The sequence below is a fragment of the Barbatula barbatula genome (genome assembly GCF_947034865.1).
Source record: "Barbatula barbatula genome assembly, chromosome: 13".
In the NCBI taxonomy this organism is placed as follows: domain Eukaryota; kingdom Metazoa; phylum Chordata; class Actinopteri; order Cypriniformes; family Nemacheilidae; genus Barbatula; species Barbatula barbatula.
The window spans coordinates 23,509,405-23,531,887 of NC_136776.1; the positions used below are offsets into that span (position 1 = coordinate 23,509,405).

Here is a 22,483-nt window from a genome sequence, read left to right on the forward strand (position 1 = left end):
CACTTCATCTCATCTGTTGTTTTCAAACTGAGGACATATTTGCTGTGATGTAATGGTGTTTGTGCTCCTGGAGTCTGGTGGGGAAATTGTGTGGTTCCATTCATTTCTTTCAGTTTTAGTAAAACAAAAAACGAGTGCAATGACTTAACATGGGGTGTCATGATGTTAACAGGCCGTCACTAGTTTAGTGTCATTGTCGTTTAAGCTGTAGCTGTGCCTGCATTCAGAAATAATATAACATGGATTCTGAAGTCATTCTTGTGTGTGTTCAGCTGTGTTTGGTTCCGAGTCTGTGATGGAGGGAGATTCTGTTCTTCTGTCTGTCAATATTGCTAAAACACAGAGACGTGATGGAATCACGGACCTAATATAATTCCTCTAGCGAAAGTGAAGGCTGAGAATAATAAGGTATAATGATGTCTGTGATGGATTCAGAGACAGACTGAAGCTGAATGAGGCCGGATCAGAATCAAACACTCTGGACGTTATTACATCATCACAACCAGCCAAGAGATGCCACTCAAGATATTCAACATTACTGTCTATAGTGAGTACAACATACCATCATCCACATATATTCATCCTGTAACATTCTTTCATAAATGAGGTCATAATCATTCAGAATTTTGTGGAGTGATAGATGACTTTATTTTTACACTTTCTCCTAAAGCTAAATCACACAGGTTCAACAAACACCAACATTTAAATTTGAAATGAATGACTTTGTTGTCATTCAGTGTGAATGAGGAAAGAGTTTATTGTCCAGCATCAGTGTGTCTGAATTCAACATCAGACTCTCTCTTACTCTGGAGGTGGAATATCAGGATACAAACACATACAGATGTGTGGTCAACAATCCCATCACAAACCTCACACAACATCTACACATCAATCAACTCGAGCTAATGTCCAGCTGTGTCTCATAAAACAGATTACACTTCTACTGGTAAACATGGAAACACACTGAACTTTCTATTTCCATTTTATGTGTGTTATGCTGACAAAGTGTGGAGAGATTATTTGTTAAAGCTCTTTTAAATGCTTTTCTCTCTAAAAGTTGTTTGTCAAAGTTTGTTGTTTTGTATGTTTACAGTTCCTATATACCAGATTATATAATTCCTCTCTCTTGTGCTGTTGTTGGATCTGTAATGATAGTAACTGAAGCTCTTCTGCATCTGCAGGAAATGCACAAACACACAACAACACTGTAAATGAGAACATGTCAACTACTGATGATGACAACTTAATGACAAATGGTTTTGTTTTGTTATCTGTAATCTTCCATTATTGTTACAGGCCCATACGGATGAGATCTTGTACCCTGATCCAACAAACACATAAAGGTAAAATAAATATGGTCTGTTTTTGACATCTCTAGCTTTGTATCTTCTTGTGTGTATAGACCGCGGATGACCCCAAGTTAACTTCCGGTTTGGCTAGTGTCTAATAATATAATATATTTCATGTAATTCATGTTAATATTAATTTGTATTATTATTTTATTGTATAATAATTGTATTAAACAATTAAAGTTCGGTTGCATTTAAACAAACTGTATGGTACACTGACATCTAGCGGTTGATCTTTGTGTCGCAGTCTAAATTCAAAATATTGCAGAGAAGAGTTTAGCCAAGTAAGATTTTAATTTTGAAACTTTTAATTGTTCTCATAAATAATCTACAGGCGCTCTATTGTTTATGAATGTGTACCGGAAGTTCAGTTAGGGTCACAAGTGTGCATGCGTAGTAATGTTTGTTTACGTCGTTAAGATGAAACCGTCTATAATCATCTATATTTAAAAATGCAATGCAATTACACAAGGACTCCCATAAAACCCTTTTCTCTTTTGTGTGTTTTTGCAGGAATCTGAAGTGATCGAGGGGTTTACATGTTACAGCATTAAGATGAATTATTGAGATTTACCATAGAAACATCTGCATATACCGTAAAACTGTCAAAAATATAACATCAGCGGTTTCACAAGTACCGTCTAGAAACCCAAACCATTGCGTCCTATTGATCACATTCATATTTTCTGCCTAAACCTAAACTACTTTACACACTTGACATGATCTGTGTCCATAGAAATGCTTCATTCTTGACCCTTTGAAGTAGCCAGGTTTGAACCCTTCAGTTTTATAAATCTGTTTCTGCAGCATTTAGTTACGATGGTTTATTGAAGAAAGATTATACACCACATTTCTCTGCAAGTCTGCGAAACAAAGCTGTAAACAATTAGTATTTTGCGGAAGTGTTCATACAAATTAACAAAAGATTTGTATCATGACTCGGTCACATATATTGTGTATTTATTTCAGGCTTAATGTGGACTTTGTTGTTTGCCCTTGAAAATCTTCATGTATTTTATGTTTAAAATGACAGAAGCGTTATCAGTGTTTGTCCACTAGAGAGCAGTAAAGATTCTGTTCAACAGCAATGACGTCATAATCAGCATCAGCATCATACAGCATAATATGGCATCAGAACTCATATCCTCATATATACAGAACAAGAGTAACTGATCTCAGCACACATTTAACATACAGAAAACACTTGGGTATTTGCTCTTTCAGTATTGAAGCATAAGGCAAAACATTTGATGATGTTTCTCTATCATTAAAACAATCAAAACACAGAGAGATACAGCAGACCACCAAACCAGACATGGATGTTAAACTCTGACCTGTCCCAGATATGATGTGAGCAGAAACATTTCACATTTTGAAAATCTCAAGAACCAAATGACGGCTGCATGGGAGGAAATGCTACATCTCAAGCAGCAATTTCTCTGAATGAAGGTTTTGGTTCTTGTTACTGACCATGTGTGAAGTCACTTACAGCATTATTATGGAACTCAAAAGTTCAGTTTTACAGTCCAGCAGTGCAAGAGTTGGGTCTAAATACCAATAAATATCAACACTTGTGTTATATTCTCTGTTCAGTGACTGAACTTGTGAGGTGAAGAACTTCCGGTGGAGAAATGGTTTCCGGTGTCGTCATTGTCTGTTTGTTTGTCATCACTGTGTAAAATATCAAAGTGGAAATCACACGTTAATAGATCTTGGATTTTACACAGGTGAAAGAAACTTTCTGCAAAACAGGCACAAGACTTCTACAACAGAAACAGATCATGTTTACATGTGATAACTTCATTGTGTTTCTAAACCCTGATCTTATACTTGCATGTATTGCTTATTGCTCCCTGAGTTCTATGTAAGTCGCTTTGGATAAAGTGTCTGCTGAATGACTAAATGTTAAATGTAAATGTAGTGAAGTCATTTAATACTTGACTTACATTTCATGGACGTTTATTATTTGCAAACAGGATCATCCCGATCAGCCCCAGCACAGCCCCTGCTGCCAAAAATACTGGACCAGTTATCTCCCAGTGCGTCCGGGGAGCAGGACCTGTCGTGGTTAAAGAGAGACACAGATTAGTTTAACTGCTCTTGTTCTTCCGAATCCAGAATGATCAGTTATTTTGTGTACATTTAAATACAGATCTTCAATTATTAAACATTTCCTCCAGAATTTTGTCATTATAAACATTTTGTTTATTCAATATTTCCTCCAGAGATCTGTCATAATAGACATATTTTATATATTAAAGATTTTCTCCAGAATTCTGTCATTATAAACATATTTTATTATAAAATGCCTAGTTTTTGCTCTTGGTTCTGGTTGAGTCGCACTGTAAATATTTCCACAAATAAAAAATAGAGTAAATCTACATGTCTTTGTTCAGTATATGTATATGCACTCACCATTGACAGTAACGTAAAACCTCCTGAATCGAGTCCTGGTGTTACTGGTGATCTGTAGAAAATAACATCCTGCGTGTTTGGTCTTGGTGTTTATGATGGTCAGATCGCCCGTCTGTTCGTTCAGCGACAGACAGCCGCTGAATATGTGATCTTCACCAGCATCCAGCGACGTCGCTCGGGTTTCTCCGTCCAGCTTGGCGATGTGTGGGACGCTATAGCCAGCATCATAATCGCAGTGTTTGATGGACTGTCCGAACTTCCACACTACCAGATCATCTCTCTCCACTGTGACACCCGTTTTTAAAGTTACAGATTGTCCCTCATTAGTCGACACTGACGTCAGTTTATTTGCTTCTGGGTCAAACACACCTGACACAGACAGACACAGTACAAGTTTTTAAAATGACTTCTTATCACAGATAGTCCAGAATAATCCAGAAAGCTACTCACCAGTTACATTGACATTGAAAACTCGTGTGGACGTTCGTGTACTGTTGGTGATCACAGCGGTATAAAGCCCAGAATGACCGGTCCTGATGTTTTTAATGCTGAGAGACCCGGTCTGAGGATCCAGCTTCAGTCTGTCTCTGAACATCTCAACAATGTCATCTATAGGGATCTGTGAGCCCTTGTTCATTTTAGCCAAAACATTGTTTTCAGGTCCATATGTCCACAATACATTGTTTTCTTTTTGAATGTCATTAACACACGTGTTTAAAGTGACAGAATCTCCCTCCATCACTGACATCACCTTCACTTTCCCTGTATCGAAACCAAACACACCTGTACAACACAAACACAAACACACACACACAAAACACAGATCAGTATGTGATATCCAAATAGAGACACATATTGTAGTAAACTGTGGTTTATGCTATACAATAATATTATACTACATATAATAAATAACATTATAATTAATAATTACTGTACTTTTAATGTACACTATAGTATATAGTTTAGTGCATCGACAAACAACAGTAAATACTTTAGTAAATGTTCATGTTTATTATAAGGTTCTGTGACGTTAAATAAAATGACGTGCACATCTGAGGCTGTAACAAGGAAATAAGAAGGAAAAACGCGTTCTTTACGGCTATCTTTCGAGAGAAGGTTAGGTTTAGGGAAAAAATATACGGCTATCTTTATTCAAGGTATTGTGGGCTATCTTTTATTAAGCACATCAGTGACATCGCCTTAAACACCGGTCCGTCTGATAGAAACCGAAAGTCAACAAAAATAAATAATTATAATAATAATAATAAAGCAACTTACCTCCAAATGCCGAAACGAGCAACAATAAAATCCTCATGTCGCTGTTGATTCAGTCAAATCTATGGAGGTTATCGATACAGTCTATCGGTGCTCGGATCTGCTCGTTCGGCAGTCGGAGACGCGCCCGCAACCTGAACCGCGTGCACGAGAAACACAAACTGAACAGACTTCAAATCAATGATATTTACTCACGCGCTTCATAAACATGTCTGTACGTGTTCTGTGTGTGTGTGTGTGTGTGTGTGTGTGTGTTTCAATGGTAAACCGCAGGTGTGTAGCAGGTTGATGCAGATCAGTTTCGTTCTCCAGACTCCACTGCGACACTTACTGACGTCATCACAGTATAAACCTTATAAACTATTTTTCTCTTTATTTTGGTTTTACAACAAAACTTTGATAGCAAATGTACGTCTGGAAGATGTCTGCTAAAGATCTAGAAAACATCTGCTTTTACATCCATTCTAAATCATTAACATCTTTACAGACAACTTCTAGACATCCTAGTCTCAGAGACGTCTTGCAGATGTAAACAAGAGGTGTGCTATTAGGAGGCCATGTGTCAACTCTTATTCTATACCGCAAACTTTCTTCCTTCTGCCGAACACTTCATGATATTTTGAAGAAAGTTCATAACCAAACCACGTTAAACCAGCCATTAAACACACTTTTCTTTTAATTGCCGAAAAGCCAAACATACAGCAAAGATTGTCAATGAAAAACACATCACCATAATCAGATACAACACCAGGATCGAAAAATAAAAAAAATGAGGCTATACATAACACAAAAAGGCACTTCAGTGGCTTTACAATAAAATGCGACATTCATATTACACCATGAATCCACATTGTAAAAAAACAAACTCTACTTCACATAACAAAAGTGAAAGCATGAACCTATCAAAGTTTGTCAACTAGAGGGATAAACATGTGTTTATATGTGAACACTGAAAGCTAGACACACGCAGATGTACCTCCGTAAAAACGATGCTTCTCTGTGTAATCAGAATCATTGAAATGTGATGAGAGTGTCGGCGTCGATAACGTCATCTCTCAAGTGCAAATTCACATTTGAGGGCTGTCAGCAACACAGCAATTCCTCAAAGACACAGCCGTTTATTAAATTAAATCAAATCATATCTGAAACATGTTTCTCATAAGAGCTTTAACACTTTAAATCAACGACAGTCCCACAGCATAAAGAATAAGCGACTCAAACAGCCGGCAGACATGAAGAAATAAACAAACACTCAAACTGAAGATCATTATATGATCAGCATTAATTGTGAACTGAAAACTTTTTAAAAGTTGCAACCAAAGACAATCTGATGTTCATAAAGACAATCACTTTTCCCCCAGATGTTCCTGCGATGCTTCTATTTGCTGTTAAGAAAACAGAATGAGTCACGGTTGTTAGAAATCAGAAAATAATAATTTGGTCATTTATTCGGCTTCGTGTCATATCAGAGCCGTATGACTTTCTTCCGCAGAACACAAAATAAGGTATTCTGAAGAACAACACTGAACCCCATTGACTTCCATTGTATGAACACAAAACCACTGAGACATTTCTCAAAATATCTTCTGTTGTGTTCCACTGAAGAAAGGCTCGCATACAGGTTGAGGGAGAAAACCGATGACTAAATTGTTAATTTTAGGTACCCTGCATGGCTTATCAATGTTAAAAGGGTCAATTCACTTGTCGTGTTTTGCTACATTACCCTAATGGTTGCTTTTCATCATGTAAAGTTTTTAACCTGTTCATATACTGTATGTTCAACTGTTCATACTTGCCTTGTTCTGATTGTTTAGACTTGCGCTGATAATCACACCACAAACCCCATCACCACGATCAGAAGGATCGGCACCATATAAGCTGCCGGCGAAACGGAGGCTGAAGGGATTCATAAAGAATACGTGATTCTGTTCTTATGTCACATGCAAATTTGATCAACAAGGATTTGATTTACTCACCATTGACTGTGAGACGATACACCCTGGTTTTGGGATCCTGGTTCTGGCCGATCACCTGCAGTCTATAAAGTCCGGCGTCTGTGCTCTTGATGTCGGTTATTTCAAGAGATTGAGTTTGATCATCAATCTTCAGTCTGTCTTTGAATTTGCCCTCCTTCGCATATGTAATGCTCTGACTCTGTCTGTTGAATTCAGCGATGGTTGTGTTCTCAAATATCCACGTAATCAAATCGTATTTGTCTATGTCAGCAATATCATCCGGAAATGTAAAAGACCTTCGCTCCGCCACCCGCACAATCTGGGGAAGCGCACCTGGAAACGTAGAAATTGTGTCATCAAATCTTCGCATCTCAAATATGCACGCAGATCTTTGAGAAAAAACAAAAGATTTACTCACCAAGGACAGTAACGTTGAATTTCCTGGGTACAGTGCATGCGTTGCTGGAGATGTTCACTTCATAAAGTCCCGAGTGTTTGATTCGGGTGTTCCTGATGGTCAGAACTCCAGTCTCAGGGTTCAGACTCAGACGGCCTATGAATTTTTCATCAACGGGGTCATATATTAAGGCATTTTTGGCTATGACAGCACCATTAAACCTCCACTCGATCTCATCTTTTGTATGTATTACGCTAACAGAACAAGGGTCTAAAATCACAGGGTCTCCCTCCGTCACTTCTAGGGTCTTAACTTCTGTCCCAGCGCAAAACGCACCTGCAGACAAACAGAAAGATGGAAAACATTTAGTGAACGTCATCAATAATCATCTTTCCGCATATATAGTAAAAGTGTAACTACGCTTTTTTTTAGAAAGGTTCATGGTTTTATGATAAACATGGTTACATCACAACATGAATTTTCATAAGAAAATGTGAATTTATCTTAAAATATATATAATGTATTCATTTATATATAATTTAGGAAACATTTGTAACCATTTTTTCCAAGTTTTTTTCTATAATGTTAAATAAATGAATATATTAATAAAACGATTCAATAAAAAACAAACAAACAACTAGACGATGGTTTTCCTTACATAATATTCTCACAGTGGAGTTTAAATTAAAATCTCGCGAGATTCTGCAACGCCAGACGCGAAGAACACGGAAGCTCGAGCGCAGCTGTGGGACAACGATATTAAAATGAAAGTGGATCATGGATTTACTTTACTGCTGCTTCAAATTACACCGCGACGACGATTTATTTCAACTTCTGATACAATATACACAACTCGTGTTTTACGAAGCCACGTAAACGCCTTAACATTAATGTAATGGATTGTAATATAGAATATAAATGTGGATTTAACCGTGAGGTGGAGAAACACATTAGAAAGACGTGTTCGGTGTGAAGGACGTTCATCAAAGTAACCGGGTAAGACAAATATCTTTTTAGAAACCGTCAAACGTCTGATCTGAGATCTGTCATACGATCGCATCGGCCAATGTCTTGAAATCAAGTCACAATCAGCAATAGCTGTAAATGTGCGCGTTTATCTGACAAACAGGCGCATTATGTCGATATCTGGTGTGTATGTTTTACCCTTTAAATCATGATTTGGGCGGTTAATGCATTTTGTTGATAATACACGAACAGTCGCCGCGAGGAGGCGCTGCGCGGCTCACGAGCTTTAACTCGCATTCATTCTTACGACAGTTTGATCTGCTTTTTGTTGCTTTTGAAAGCATGTTCACGTTCGGAAGTATGATGACAGAAAAAAGCGATTTTTATACTTGTCTATTTGTACTTGAAAAGCCGAACCCCATGCGGTGAACGTAACTGATTGGTTCATTCAACACAGCGCTGAGCAAAGTAACAGGAAGCACGTGGCATTCAGCGATCACAGACGGTTATGATTGGCTCATCCCAAACAGCGCTGAAAGAACACGGCGGATGGCACGTGACAACCTCGTCTACGTGTCTTTTGTGTCATTTTGCACGCACGAATATTACGAAATTCATAACGTGATTCTCTGGAACTGAGATACAAGTACATTAATAGGAAAAACGCGTCAATTGAGAGAACCTGTGGTAGCATGACTAGTATAACATATAGACACATGTAAAAGAACGCATGTGTTATACAAATCATCATTGCTTTATCCTTAAACTAACGCAAGAAAACAAATATTTGTAGACACATTTGCCTGTAAATGTTTGCATTTTTCTGACGAACATGTTGTATAACATGTAGACACGTGTGGAAGGATGTTATACAAAATCATCATCCATATTTCTTTATCCTTAAACTATCGCAAGAAAACAAATATTTGTAAATTCTGAATATCAATGTTTAACAACGTAATGCCACTGGAAAGTATGTTTGAAAAAACTGACCAAGAAACAAATCTCAAGAGACTTTGACAGCTGTCAATCAAGAGCTGAAAGAGTATGCAGAATAAGAATATTAAAGTAAATATGTTTGGTTTGATAAGAAATTGTTCAAAACAATTATTTTAAGAAATTGTTTTTAAATCATTTCTCGAAAATGGATGGATTCATGTATTGTATACGTCACATGCTGTTAATAAACACAGGCCAAACGCATTAATGTAAAATAAAAATCTATAGACTGAACCTGAGGTTTTTCAGCCACATGGCAGCTTACAGGTGGGTATGAGTAGGCAACAAACAGCTGTCCAAAACAAATCACGTGTTGTGGGTTTACATGGAGAAAAGCACACTCGTGAACCAATAAATACCTTTTCACAATTGTATAAAGCCTGGCCACCCACACCCACACTTCTCTAGAACTCATTTAGTCTACTGCTCTTGAGAGATTTATGTTTTGCCGTCATGTCGTTTCATGTCTCAGAACGAAGCAGAACAGAGAGGCAAAAAACACATTCACATCAGCAAAAGAAGCTGGTTTGAGAAGCGCTTTACTCTCCAACAGTGAAGAAAAGAGTCTTTGATTCTGGCTGTTCTCCAGAGTTTCAAGGACAAAGCCTCTTTGACCCTGGCAGACGTGAGAAAAAGTGTAGCAGAATACTGCAAAGAATTTAAAGAGATATCAAAATAATAAGTTTGATGAAAAACATTAACATTTAATGTTTATAAAGACAGTAAAAATATGTTTTTACTGCAATTCCTTAATTTAATACTTTGATTTTAAAATACCAGACTGTCACTGTTGTTCAGCAGTGTGTCAGGATGGGGGCCGATTGGTGATGTCAGAGTTCAATTTCTGTCACGTTCAGACACGTAAACCATTCCTGAGTATTTTGCTTCAGGTTAAGATTACTCTAGAAACCACATGGCACCGCTCCAACAGAGCCAGCACCTTCAGCGGCTCATTCATTATATCCTGGTAGCAAAATGGTGAATAATTAAACAGAGATCATAAAGTAATCAACAGAAATATTTCCTGATCTTGCGTAACACACTGCAGAACTCACAATTTCCTCCTAAATTCAAACCCGACTACACATGTTAACAAGTCCTTTTTGTCACTAGATGCAGGCTGTCCAATCACAGTGAGATTATGACTAAGTAGAAGTGATTCTGTTAATACTAAACAGCAGAAGAACTCAACAATAAGAGTAAAATGTCCGTCAGATCTGCTGTTCCAGACTATGTAGAATGTTGCTGCTATAATTTAATTTTCTTACTATAACAAAGAACGGTTTATAATAGAAATGAGTAGTTCTGATGGTAACTATTATCACTGGTATAAATTAACATTAAGTAGGCATTTTATTACAAGAAACGGCTTGAAAATGTTTAAATGCAAAAATGTGCAAATAGTACATTTACAATAGTACGGATGTTATGGAATGTTTTACGAAAATATCTTGTGAGGCAGCAACATCTCGTATAAATTACGCAACACCTACAACAAGTACATATAATGCAACCAATTGACGTTCATGACCGTGTAGCCAACATGCATAAGGAAACGCGCTAGCGAAAATATTAATACAGCTGCGTCCAGGTATAAACTGAAACTGTACGTCAATGACGTCGCATTATGACATATGCGGCAAAAAGGCCAAATGTTTTCAACGTAAAAAACTAAACACACTGACAGCGATGATCAAGGGTTCACAAATACACCACACGCGACTACATAACAAATATTTAACGCTTATAAAATACGTACGGCAAACGACTAAATATCCTTGAGGCCAGATGACACCAAACTAGGCCTGTCAATGTCCAGACGCATAACGATAATAATTCAACAAAATACCGGAATAACGCGTTTATCTGAATAATGCGCACAAAACACTCGCCATTTAATCGTGACATTCATCGATCTTCCCAAAGGTTATTATCATAAGGCCTGAGCTTGAAAAAAAACATGCCGCATTACCAACACAACGATTTTACACGCGTTGTACGTAAATAGTCAAAATAGTCATCGTATGTATGTCACGATGCTGGAGGAATGCGAAAATACGCGTTTAAACGCAAATACGCATTTCTGTTTCCGGTTTTAATCAAGAAAATCGAAAGTACAAACATGCTACTTACCATTAACGATCAATAAGACGAGCAGATAGCAATTCTTCATGTTGTAGTTTAAAAGGAACCAGGATTCACGTGGAAAAAAATGACGTTTTCTAAACGTAGTTAATAATATCCGAATAAATCTGTGCCGTCGTATCTGAGCCGCACCCACGTTGAATTATAACGACATTTATTAAAACCGGACCGAAGAACGAAGAAAATAATTTTATATGAACCAAGATATGCGTAAGATTTGTATTTAATGGTGATTTTGCTGTTAGACAGCGGAGTTGAAGCGCAGGACACTTGCTCGTAATGGCTGAATCTTCCGTCTGCCAGGTAACGTGACACGATATGAGCTCACAACGCCACCTAACGCAGCACGTGCGCACCCAACTCGCCCACTGTACAACACTGCAGCTTCTTTAAGATCTGGACCAGACCAAGCCAGGCCTGACCTCTATGACCTAGGCCTTGCTTACACCAATCATCAGAAAACCGTTACATTCAATTAACTCAATTAAAGTGTATCTCGGGAAGCTGTAGATTACTACAGGAAATTTAAGTTATTAATTAATATCTTATTCATGGAAATAGCATTATACGCATATTTCCAATCTTCTTTCTTTTATGGAACAAAGAATAGAAGAAACTGTCAACACTCAAATGTTTCGTTTACTCAGAGAAATTCATAAAGACCTCAGATTTCAGTTCGTACACTACACTTGTCAGCGTAACAAATGGCTTTTTAGCACTCACTTGGGACTGTAACTCTAGTAGTATTATAACAAGACCTTTGGCCTGCCTTTGACCTCACAGACTGCAACCTTCTTTAAGGGGGAACTTGAGATGCATATGGACAATTGTGGACAGGCGCTGACTTGATTAAGATGCTTGTCGGACCACTACTACTTACCTTCAGTAAATTAGGGTGAGCTGACAGACCTATCGCGGTATAGTCTGGCGTGCCTCAAGGCTTAGTCTTGGGCCCTTTGTTATTCTTGTACGAGCTTCCTTTTAGGAAACATGACTCAAGCTTTCACTTTTTTGCAGGTCACATGCAGTTGCATTTCATGCAAATTTGGTATGTTATATGAAAAGACATTATAGACTAGATTTTGAGTAAACAAAACATTTTTATTTTAAGGTTTAGTAATAGTAATTGAAACAAACACTAAAAAGTGTTTTGTCTGATTGGACCTAATGTATCTAGAATTGTTATCTGAATTGTCATTGTGATGGAATTATTTTCTGTGTTCAATGCGCAAAATACTTCTCAATACATGAACCTGACGAGGAGATTTTAAAGCAGTTTTAAGTGATTGAAACATGGACTACGTAGATTCCTCTGTAAACCACTAAATGTGATCATGTCAGAACATCTTCTCTATAGGTTCTATATAGATTTATCTTATTTAAACTCGTCTCTTGAGGATTAACATTTTGTCTGGGGACTGAGTTTAGGTGAAACCTGTTTATGAAACTAATCTGAAAAAACAGCTTCTTTTTGTGGTGTGTGAACGCGTTAGATTTTATTGACTTATATTTAAATGTACATTAATTCGAATAGGAGACACTTTTATTCAGGATTAGTTTATTTTGATCAGTCTATACCATCAATCAATAATCTCCTGTCTCTTTTTTTCTTATGAAAATTAATCTTCCAAACTTTTTTTTAAGTACCAATAAACAATATAATTATTTGCATATATGAACTGTTATTATGAAGAATGTGTTCTTAATAATTTTTTTTGTGATTCTTTTCCAGAACGCCCTAACTGCAGCTACATCTATCAAGTTTCAACATCTGCCGAGATCATCAGTATAAGTGGCGAAGGAAAATTATTTTGAAATAAAAGATTATAATTTTATCATTTTTTTCAACATCATTAATGCTCTTGAATTTGTGCGATATGCTATAAACGCAATGAAGCATGAACAGATCTCTGAGAGAATCAGCAACATCATTTCATAAAGTGATTCATTGTATTCAAGATTTCGCTAAAGCAGAATTTCTCATCCCTGTGTCTGGAGACAAACAAGCAGTTAACGTTTGCTCAACCTAAATCAACTAATTGACTTCATAAGCTTGTAGAACCTGAAGTGGGGTTCCAGGTAAATGAGATGTTGTGTGTCTTCCAGGGAACTGGTTTCATTCAACACAGACAAACAGAGTATTGCAACACTTCAACTAATAGGAGGAGGATTATTCTGAAAACATGACATGCGGCACTTATACTAAATCACACTTGTGATAATAATGTTTAATAGTAATTCTCTAGTCTCCATCTGGTGGTTATTTGACAGAACAGCAGTAAGCTGCTATTTGTTTTAACATTATATTTATTTATATTCTGAATACTTATTAAAAGCATTTGTTTTTTATGTTTAAATAAACGAACTGCTTTGCAACATTGTAAGAAACTAATGTCTTCATTGAGTGTTTTGTCCTTTTATGGATTTGCACTTTTATATTTTTATTAATATTCATAAATTATCTTAACTTTTTTAAAATAACTTTTTGATTGTTTGTTATGACCCAGAAAATGTTATACTTGCTGATGAATGATGTCAAATTGTGTATTCTATATGAAATATAACAAAAACAATAGTTAACATTAAAGTGATATGAGATTTGACCTAGATATGATCACAATAGATATCATAATCTACATACACTAAAAATGATCTAAAGAACATGCTTGGAAGACAGAATAACTGGCACATGTCTATTTTTTATGTTTATTTAAAAATAAAATCACATTTAATATTGAAATATTGAAACATCAACATAGAGAAGTCCTCCAACACAATATTGAACAAATGTCCTCATTGACTTTCTTGTGCATTTGTCTCAAGTACTGATGTAAGAGCATGAGAGTCAGATTGAGGTGATTGTGATTTCTTCTGCCCATCTCCACTGGATATGACGTCATAAACCAGAACAGCAACCGTTGCCACGCCCACCAGAGTAGAGATGACCAATCGGATCACAGCTTCGGTAAAACCACAACAGTGGACATATTCTGTGGAGACACAAACACTCAACAAAAGATCTGAGAGGGACACATGACATAAGCATCTGTCAAGACTCATACCTGAACACGGACGACAGACATCAGGACTGACATGTTGAGTTTGACTTATGAATGAATTGTTGACCACACATCTGTATGTGTTTGTATCCTGATATTCCACCTCCAGAGGAAGAGAGAGTCTGATGTTGAGATCAGACACACTGATGCTGGACAATAAACTCTTTCCTTTGTACCAGGAGAGACTCACATCTGTTACGTTCATCACCGAACACGTCAAGGAACAATTTGACACTGAAGATGAAGAACATTGCGTAGAGTCTCTGGAGATGACGGGAACAGGCAGACAAACTGAAAAAGAAATGCAATAGACGGGTTCATTTTAACAGCAAATACCAAGATCCACCGCTAGATGTCAGTGTACCATAAGCTTTCTTTAAATGCCTATAGAAAGTGTCCATTATGAGTCTTAAAACACAAAGATCAAGCACACCTGAACTTGGATGACAGACTTGATTGATGTGAAGATGTTGAGTCTGATTGAGTCTGACTGGATTGGACACCACACATCTGTATGTGTTGTTGTCCTGATATTCCACCTCCAGAGGAAGAGAGAGTCTGATGTTGAGATCAGACACGCTGATGTTGGACAATAAACTCTTTCCTTTGTACCAGGAGAGACTCACATCATGTGACACATTCAGCACTGAACACAACACAACACATTTGAACCTTTCTGGCGATGAACATTCTCTGGAGATGACAGGAACCGGCAGACGAGCTGGAGGGATTTACAAAGTTGAGCAATAAAAGTGAAGCTTTATTTAGAATTTCTGAATCTCTCGACTCACCATAGACTGTAACAACGTATGTTTTGTATGAGACCCTGTTACTGATGATCTGTAGTTTATAAAGTCCAGTGTGTTCAGTTTTGATGTCTCCGATGGTGAGATCTCCGGTCTTGTAGTCCAGCTTCAGTCTGTCTTTGAATCTCTCATCATCCCCTTTATATGTTGTGAAGCTTGGGACGCGTCCGTTGACTTCAGCAATGAGCATTTCTCGAGGTCCATACTTCCACATGATCTCAACATGTCTCTTTATTTCAGTATCTTCAGTGTGTAGAGTGACAGAATCTCCCTCCATCACTGACTTCACTTCATCACCAAACACACCTGAACAACACAAACACACATTATTAGTCCATCACACATTAAAGCTTGAAATCAACGTACATTTGCTTAATTCATAGACTGTCGAAAATGTTAAGGTTGAAGAATTTGGAAAGAAAATGAACGAAACAAGAGAAAGCGCTTCAGATATTCACTGAGGAAATATATAACATATGATATGAAAACCAAAAACAAGGATGTTAAAATGCACAAGTAAGCTCTTTTACTTTTCAATTTCACAACTAGCGGTTTTTAAATACTAAATACACACAAATGCATAAATTCCCCAAACTACACTGTTGGTTTATATATGGAGTCAAAAAATGATAACGTTATTTACGGGCCCGGTTTCACAGACAAGGCTTAAGGCTCGTCCCAGACTAAAATGAATGTGTGACCTGTCTCCACTGAATATAACTTGCCCAGAAATATCTTCAAATGTATCAGTGGCATTGTTTTGTCTCAAGTTGCACACCAGTAATGTTATCTTCTAATGCATTTTTATCAAAGCTTATTATCTTAATTCAACTTTGGCATAGTCCTGGCTTAAGCTAAACCGTGTCTGTGAAACCAGGCCTAAGCGTTTTCTGCAATGATGTATTTATTCATTATTTTGAAGGTGTGTTGCTTTTCTATTGTGACATTAAAACGTAGAAAGTTATTCTATGAGAAAACAAAACATTCATCAACTTCCCTGCAACACTTGCATAAAGATGAATATAAAACATGTACTATTTTTAAGGTCAGTCTCGATCACATTTATAACTTTTTAAGGTCTTTACATGATGGTGTTACTGGAGGAACTGGTGACATTATCAAAGGAACTGAGAGCAACATTCTCAAAAAAAGCACGAGACTCTTTACACCTACACTGATGTAACACAAACTCTTTATTTATCAAAGACAAATATTCCAAATACAAAACAGAATAGATATTTAAATAATTACCAATGAATATAATTTATCAATACTTGTGACTTGCTTTAATGCTTAAAGAAGTGACGTATAAAATCATGAACTTACCAGAAAAGCACAACCAGCAGAGAAGAAACTCTAAACACATGTTTAGATGTGAAATGCAGTGATAACGTGTCACATTTGTCTTGAGATCTTTGCTGATAATGCGTTTGACGTTTATTTGTTCTCCATCTCTTGGTTTGAAGTGACGCAGGGTGCGCAAAACATTCTCGAAGTGCGCGCGCTCGCACGCTCCTAACCGCATCAGACTGACTCATTGTGCTCTTAGGCTTAATTCAGCAGGGTTTCTTTTTTCTATTGCAACGTATTGCAATATGTTTATATGTCTAGTCTTTTATGTTCAATTATTTATACTGCATGCGTGGATTTGTAACATTATAGTGTGTTCGTATACACAATTGTTTTTAAGATCTAACAGCCAAGCTTCTTGGGTTGGCAAGATGACGTCCGAGATGTACCTGTGAGAGAAACTTGTGGTTAACACGTTTAAACAAAATAATGTCCTTTTGAGGAAGGAACTTCTGTGTTGAAGTCTGTCGAAAAGTCAGAAATGAAATAAAAAAAACATAATAAAACATAAGATGGGACAAGATTTGTTATCATAGAGGAAACTGTTGGTCTAATGTGTTTTCATCTATAGGTTTGTAATAATTCACACATGCATCTGATTTAGATCTGTGACTCACAACATTGTGCTGGAAAACAATGTAATTTCCTTTTTACAATGTCCAAACAAACTGGCCCAACACAAATGTTGTTTTTTTGTTAGATAAACTTAACACATTGTTAACAAACATGTACATTTTACAATAATTATTAAGCAGATCACATGATTCTTTATTTCCTTATGGATGATAAATGGCACACACTTTGTTTTGGGGAAAATCTAAATGCATTGTAATCACATGTGGTTTAGACAAAGTGTCACAACGTCTCACATCACGTTGCAAAAAAATGAAATGTAAAATGTGATTTTAATGAATGCGAGTCGGAGAAATCTTTAGATCTGGAAAGAAATGTGGTTTTGTCTGATATACGGACAAACAGATACATTTGTGGGTTGGGGGGGTGTGGGGCTTCTTCCTGTCCTGCAAACATAAACCACACACAATAACTTCCTTTTACACTTTAACATAACAAACCTTTATGTGAAAAGTCACTACAAATAAGGCTTAACTGTCAAAACATTTCCTGTCACATAAAAGCACATGTGCCAATATCCTTATAAAATATCACCAGTTTCACCCTTTTCCTTTAAATGCTTTTGAAAAATAATTATGATTAAATATAGCTGCAAGCAGCAATCTATGGTTCGAGTGGTTTAAGGCAGCTTTGCCTTCATCTAGTAGGCTCAGGACTCGCATCCTAACACACCCAAGTAGACGATACTCCCAACGCCTGAAAATGGACAGATACGGTCAAGCACCTGTTAATAGAGACGATGCACAATTACACACATATGCATATATAGAACGCTTGAGGAGAATCAGCTTTTCAGGTTAATTTTGTCACATCCATTTAAGAAATTACCTAAATGCATTGTGTTGCTGCCATGTGACTGGCTGAATAGCAATTTGGACAACTTTTATTCACTTTTTTGATCCGCTTCAAATGCTGACTATTTCGCTGCTATATCAAGCATCAAACAAACATAGCATATATGCTAACTTAAAAAAGCCAAAGTAAAAATATGACGTGGCTTTTCGTATCGTCTACAGTGTCACAATATATACCCTGATCTATAATCTGATAGCTGATTTTCATCAGAATGACATCGGGCAGATGCTGTTTGCTCATCTGCAATACATCTCTGACACGTCTGCTGTCATATAGACCTCTAGATGTCTGTAAGATGTGCATAATTTAGAATAGATGTACAACCACAGTTGTTTTGCTGTGCACATTCATCCTTTATACATAGCGCCACCTACAGTACGTTACTGTTGTGCGGTCATGATAACCATATAAAACATTCAACTAATAACTTTAACTAACAAACTAATTCCACGGTCCCATCTGGTGCTGCGTGTTCAGCTCCTCCAGAATGTTTCCATGTACCCCTAACATCCCAAACAATGAACCATCGCACTTAAACCTGTACTTCATATATTGTATTAGCAACTTGTAGCCTAGCACCGCACGTACCCTACCTACACCCTAACATTGACCTTTGGGTGAGGTTAAGCATTTATAGGGCGGTGTGATGACGCCACGAGGGAGGGCGGAGACCGAAAGGTATAAATATGAAGCGGAAGTAGAGTCTTTCAGCTTCCGTTGTTTCAGGGAAGGGCTCTGTGTTGCGTGTGTCTTTGTTCCCACCACGTTGTCTCAAGTTGTTTTGTGTGTTAGGAGTGTTGTAGCTATTAAGAAGTTTAAAAGAAAAGTAATCTATTGTCACCAGATTCGAGGATCTTAAGTAAAACTCGTTCGGTAGCCAAATGAAACATTAGCGTAAACTGGAGAAAAAATTCAACCACAGCTTGTGCAAAATAAACAAGCTAAAGATGTTATTGATATGAGGCAGACATTTGTTTGTGATCAAAGGACGTTTAGTATACAAAAACACATATTGAGGAAATAAATATACTGAAACACGTTTAGTTGTCTCCTGGGTCCTAAAGTACACCCGGTTGAATACTCCCGACACACGCATACAGATGTGTCTGATTCACTTAAGGTTGTGTTCAACCTGAACAAGAGAACATCTTTAACTTATGGCCCAACTGTGACATGATTCATGCTGTTTATTTGATGTTCATGAAAACAAAGTAAAATCAATATAACTTCAGGCATTTCCTGTACATTTTAACAAGGTTAATGACCTGTTTAAGCTTGTTAATATGAAGACACATTATGGGTAACATTCCTGATTGGTAGATTTCAGTTTATAGATTCAGTATTTAGTGTCACTCACTGACCAGGCAGGTTTTTCAGCCTTTCGCACACATAATAAACGCATAACCCAGATACCACATGTACATCTGTATGATGTCTGTTTAAGATATCCAGATCTGGAAAACATCTGCTGCGTAAAAAACGTCTGCTATACATCTTAGAAAGAGCTGTTGCACATTAATATACATCTTACAGACGTCTTCTAGAGGTCTATATGACAGCAGACGTCTCAGAGATGTAGTGCAGATGAGCAAATCTACCAGATGTCTTGCAGATGAAAATGCAGACATGAAATACTGTAGATGTTTGCCAGATGTACGTGTGCTATCAGGGAATAATCTTCAAAGCAAAATGCAAGGGTTTGCTGTCATTTCTTTTTTACAGTTTACATGCTTCCACTTTGTGAGAGCGACTCATATCCATCATATTTTGTGAAGGTTTTACTTCTCTAATATAGCGACAGTCATGTTACAAGAACTGACAAAAAAGAAAAGCGAGATTAAGCTGAGAAAGCTTTTTGAATACTGTTCAAGGTTTTTATTGTCAAAATGCTTCTGTGAATATGAGCAATAAAAGAGAAATAAGTCCTATTTTGGCATTTTTAGTACAAAGCTTTACTTGTTATATTCATAATAGTTCAAACGTCTCATGAACATGCTGCATTGCATCTTTTATTTATTCCTAGAACACATGTCATGTCTTTTCTGTCATTGCCTTCTTTAACCACCTTCAAGATGCCAAAACGTTGCAAAGCATCATTAATAAAAAGCTGAAAGATTTCAAATCCTGAAGAAGTAAAACTTTCTCCAGGTGAGAATGTGAGAGTTTTAATACGTTTGAATACAATACTACAGATTTTAAGACCATGGTCACTCTCATGTTGTGTTAGCTATTGCTGTAGATGCACAGTCGGCTTATTCTCGGCAGACAATTGATGTGTAGCATCCCATAGAAACAACCTTTTACACCTATTAATTACCTTATAAAAAATAAAGGAAATACTGGCATCTGTGATTTCAGTCTCTTGTTAATCTCTTGTGGATATGATGTCATAAACCACCAGAGCGACAGCGGCCATGCCCACCAGCGCAGCGACGACCAATCGCGTCACTGCTTCGGGTACGCCAACATAATGAACGTAATCTAAGGGTGACATGGAAGTTAACTGGTACATAATTCAAGAAATTACACATCGTGTGCAGTGATTTAATGTAACATACCTGAAATGATGATAATGGGACAGACGTGAGTGACGTTGAGATGCTGTGTGAGGTTTGTGATGGGATTGTGGATCACACAGCTGTGTGTGTTGTTGTCTTGATATTCCACATCCAGATGCAAAGATGCGGTTGTTTTAACATCAGACACACTGATGCTGGACAATAAACTGTTTCCTTTGTACCAGGAGAGACTCGCGTGTGTCACATTAAAAACTGAACACAATACAGAACAGTTTGAACTTAATGATGATGGAGAACATTGTGAGAAGTATCGAGAGATGACGGGAACAGGCAGACAAGCTGGAAAATACAATCACATATCTTTTAATATGCAAAAAAAATCTTTAAATATGTAAAACTATTTTGACAAATTGTTTTGACAATTTTTGAAATAGTGAAGCTGTTATTTTACGGTAGGCTATATTTCTGGTACCCCGGCTGCCAGAAAATGTCTGTTTCTTTATAGGATTCTTTTCACAGGCAATAAATGAATAACATTCCAAAGCAAAGTTAAACATGTATAATGTTTAACTTACCGTAAACAGAAACGGTGAAGTTCTTGTTGGACACTTTGTTTCCACTGACGATTTCTATGCGATAAAGTCCAGAGTGTTCAGTTGTGATGTTTGTGATGGTGAGAGATCCAGTCTGATTATCTGCATGCAGTCTGTCTTTAAATCTTCCATCATCACCATCACGAAACGTCTCTTTCTGTAATCTGTTGATTTTAACTAAATGATAAGTTTTAGCTCCAAATGTCCAGAGAATGAGATCATCTCTCTGTATGTGAGTAATGCCGCTGTTAAGAGTGACAGAATGTCCCTCCATCACTGACACTGACTTCATCTCATCTGTATCAACACCTGGAGAACAAAACAAACACATTCTCAGTCACAAATCATAATGGTCAAATTAAAAATATATATGCATGTAATGTATATAAAAACGTACCATTTAGGTTCCATAAGCACATAAAGAAAATAATCAACATTTTTCTGTAATGTGAAGGAGTATTTGCAAAAAAGATTTAACCTTCACTGATGTACACAAAAGTTAATGCACGAGACAATAAGTGCAGTTCCTTGTTCCGCAATAAAACGTGAAGAGATTTTGTGTGCAGTCAATATGAAAGTGAGACTGAATATCACATTGAATCCGTTTATATTTTTCAAGAAATTTGTTTTCTTAAATGCCTTAAAATGTTCTTTCTCTTACAGAGGATTATGTCACCTGTAATGTATAGCGGATTTATTAGAATCAATATTTCAATAGCAATCCAGTCATGAAAACCAGCTTTCCTGTAGCTCAGTGGTAAGAGCATTGTGTTAACAAAGCAAGGTTGTGTGTTGGATCCCAGGGGATTGCAGGTACCTATGTATAAATGTATAGGATAATACAATGTAAGTCCCTTTGGATAAAAGCGTCTGCCAAATGCCTAAATGTAAGTGTAACCAGAGGAGAAGTGAATCTGATATTACTCAGAGTGAATAAGTCACGAGCTGATGACTAGATGAAATTCATCATTGTCTAGTTTGATTTAAATACAGTATGTGCATGCAAGCGTTCTGTATACTACACATTCACACACACAAACTGATGCAAACTGATGTAATTGACTGTCTCGCGTGACACACCACATTTCTGTAGGCCTAAATAAATGTCATAAATAACACCACAGGTGTTTTCACTTTGATTGAAGTCTGCTTCAATAAAACCATCTT

At 37.0% G+C, this 22,483-nt stretch overlaps 3 protein-coding genes across 5 annotated transcripts; all 3 read right to left on the bottom strand.

The window, feature by feature from the left end:
- Positions 1 to 2,160: 2,160 nt before the first annotated feature.
- Positions 2,161 to 5,377, bottom strand: LOC306902937 (uncharacterized protein). The gene is made up of 5 exons (XM_079471862.1): positions 5,043 to 5,377; positions 4,215 to 4,547; positions 3,765 to 4,133; positions 3,296 to 3,408; positions 2,161 to 3,020 (listed from the first exon to the last, which is right to left on the bottom strand). Exons 1-4 carry the CDS (start codon positions 5,077 to 5,079, stop codon positions 3,299 to 3,301), a joined length of 849 nt encoding a protein of 282 aa, XP_079327988.1. The 5' UTR covers positions 5,080 to 5,377; the 3' UTR covers positions 2,161 to 3,020; positions 3,296 to 3,298.
- Positions 5,378 to 5,687: 310 nt separating this feature from the next.
- On the bottom strand, positions 5,688 to 11,867 carry LOC306903215 (uncharacterized protein). 3 transcript variants are annotated; one of them, XM_079472221.1, is made up of 5 exons: positions 11,490 to 11,867; positions 7,413 to 7,727; positions 7,016 to 7,327; positions 6,836 to 6,935; positions 5,688 to 6,424 (listed from the first exon to the last, which is right to left on the bottom strand). In XM_079472221.1, exons 1-4 carry the CDS (start codon positions 11,527 to 11,529, stop codon positions 6,868 to 6,870), a joined length of 735 nt encoding a protein of 244 aa, XP_079328347.1. In that variant the 5' UTR covers positions 11,530 to 11,867; the 3' UTR covers positions 5,688 to 6,424; positions 6,836 to 6,867. The 3 variants fall into 3 exon arrangements, with proteins under 3 accessions (XP_079328347.1, XP_079328345.1, XP_079328346.1); XM_079472219.1 differs by lacking the exon at positions 11,490 to 11,867 and adding an exon at positions 8,050 to 8,413; XM_079472220.1 differs by lacking the exon at positions 6,836 to 6,935 and having other exon boundaries at positions 5,706 to 6,424; positions 11,490 to 11,799.
- Positions 11,868 to 14,205: 2,338 nt separating this feature from the next.
- On the bottom strand, positions 14,206 to 21,840 carry LOC306903026 (uncharacterized protein). The gene is made up of 9 exons (XM_079471945.1): positions 21,714 to 21,840; positions 21,299 to 21,625; positions 20,763 to 21,062; positions 20,603 to 20,685; positions 18,381 to 18,492; positions 16,693 to 16,881; positions 15,352 to 15,672; positions 14,994 to 15,281; positions 14,206 to 14,851 (listed from the first exon to the last, which is right to left on the bottom strand). The coding sequence occupies exons 1-9, from the start codon at positions 21,751 to 21,753 to the stop codon at positions 14,295 to 14,297; spliced, it is 2,217 nt and encodes a 738-aa protein (XP_079328071.1). The 5' UTR covers positions 21,754 to 21,840; the 3' UTR covers positions 14,206 to 14,294.
- Positions 21,841 to 22,483: the final 643 nt, after the last annotated feature.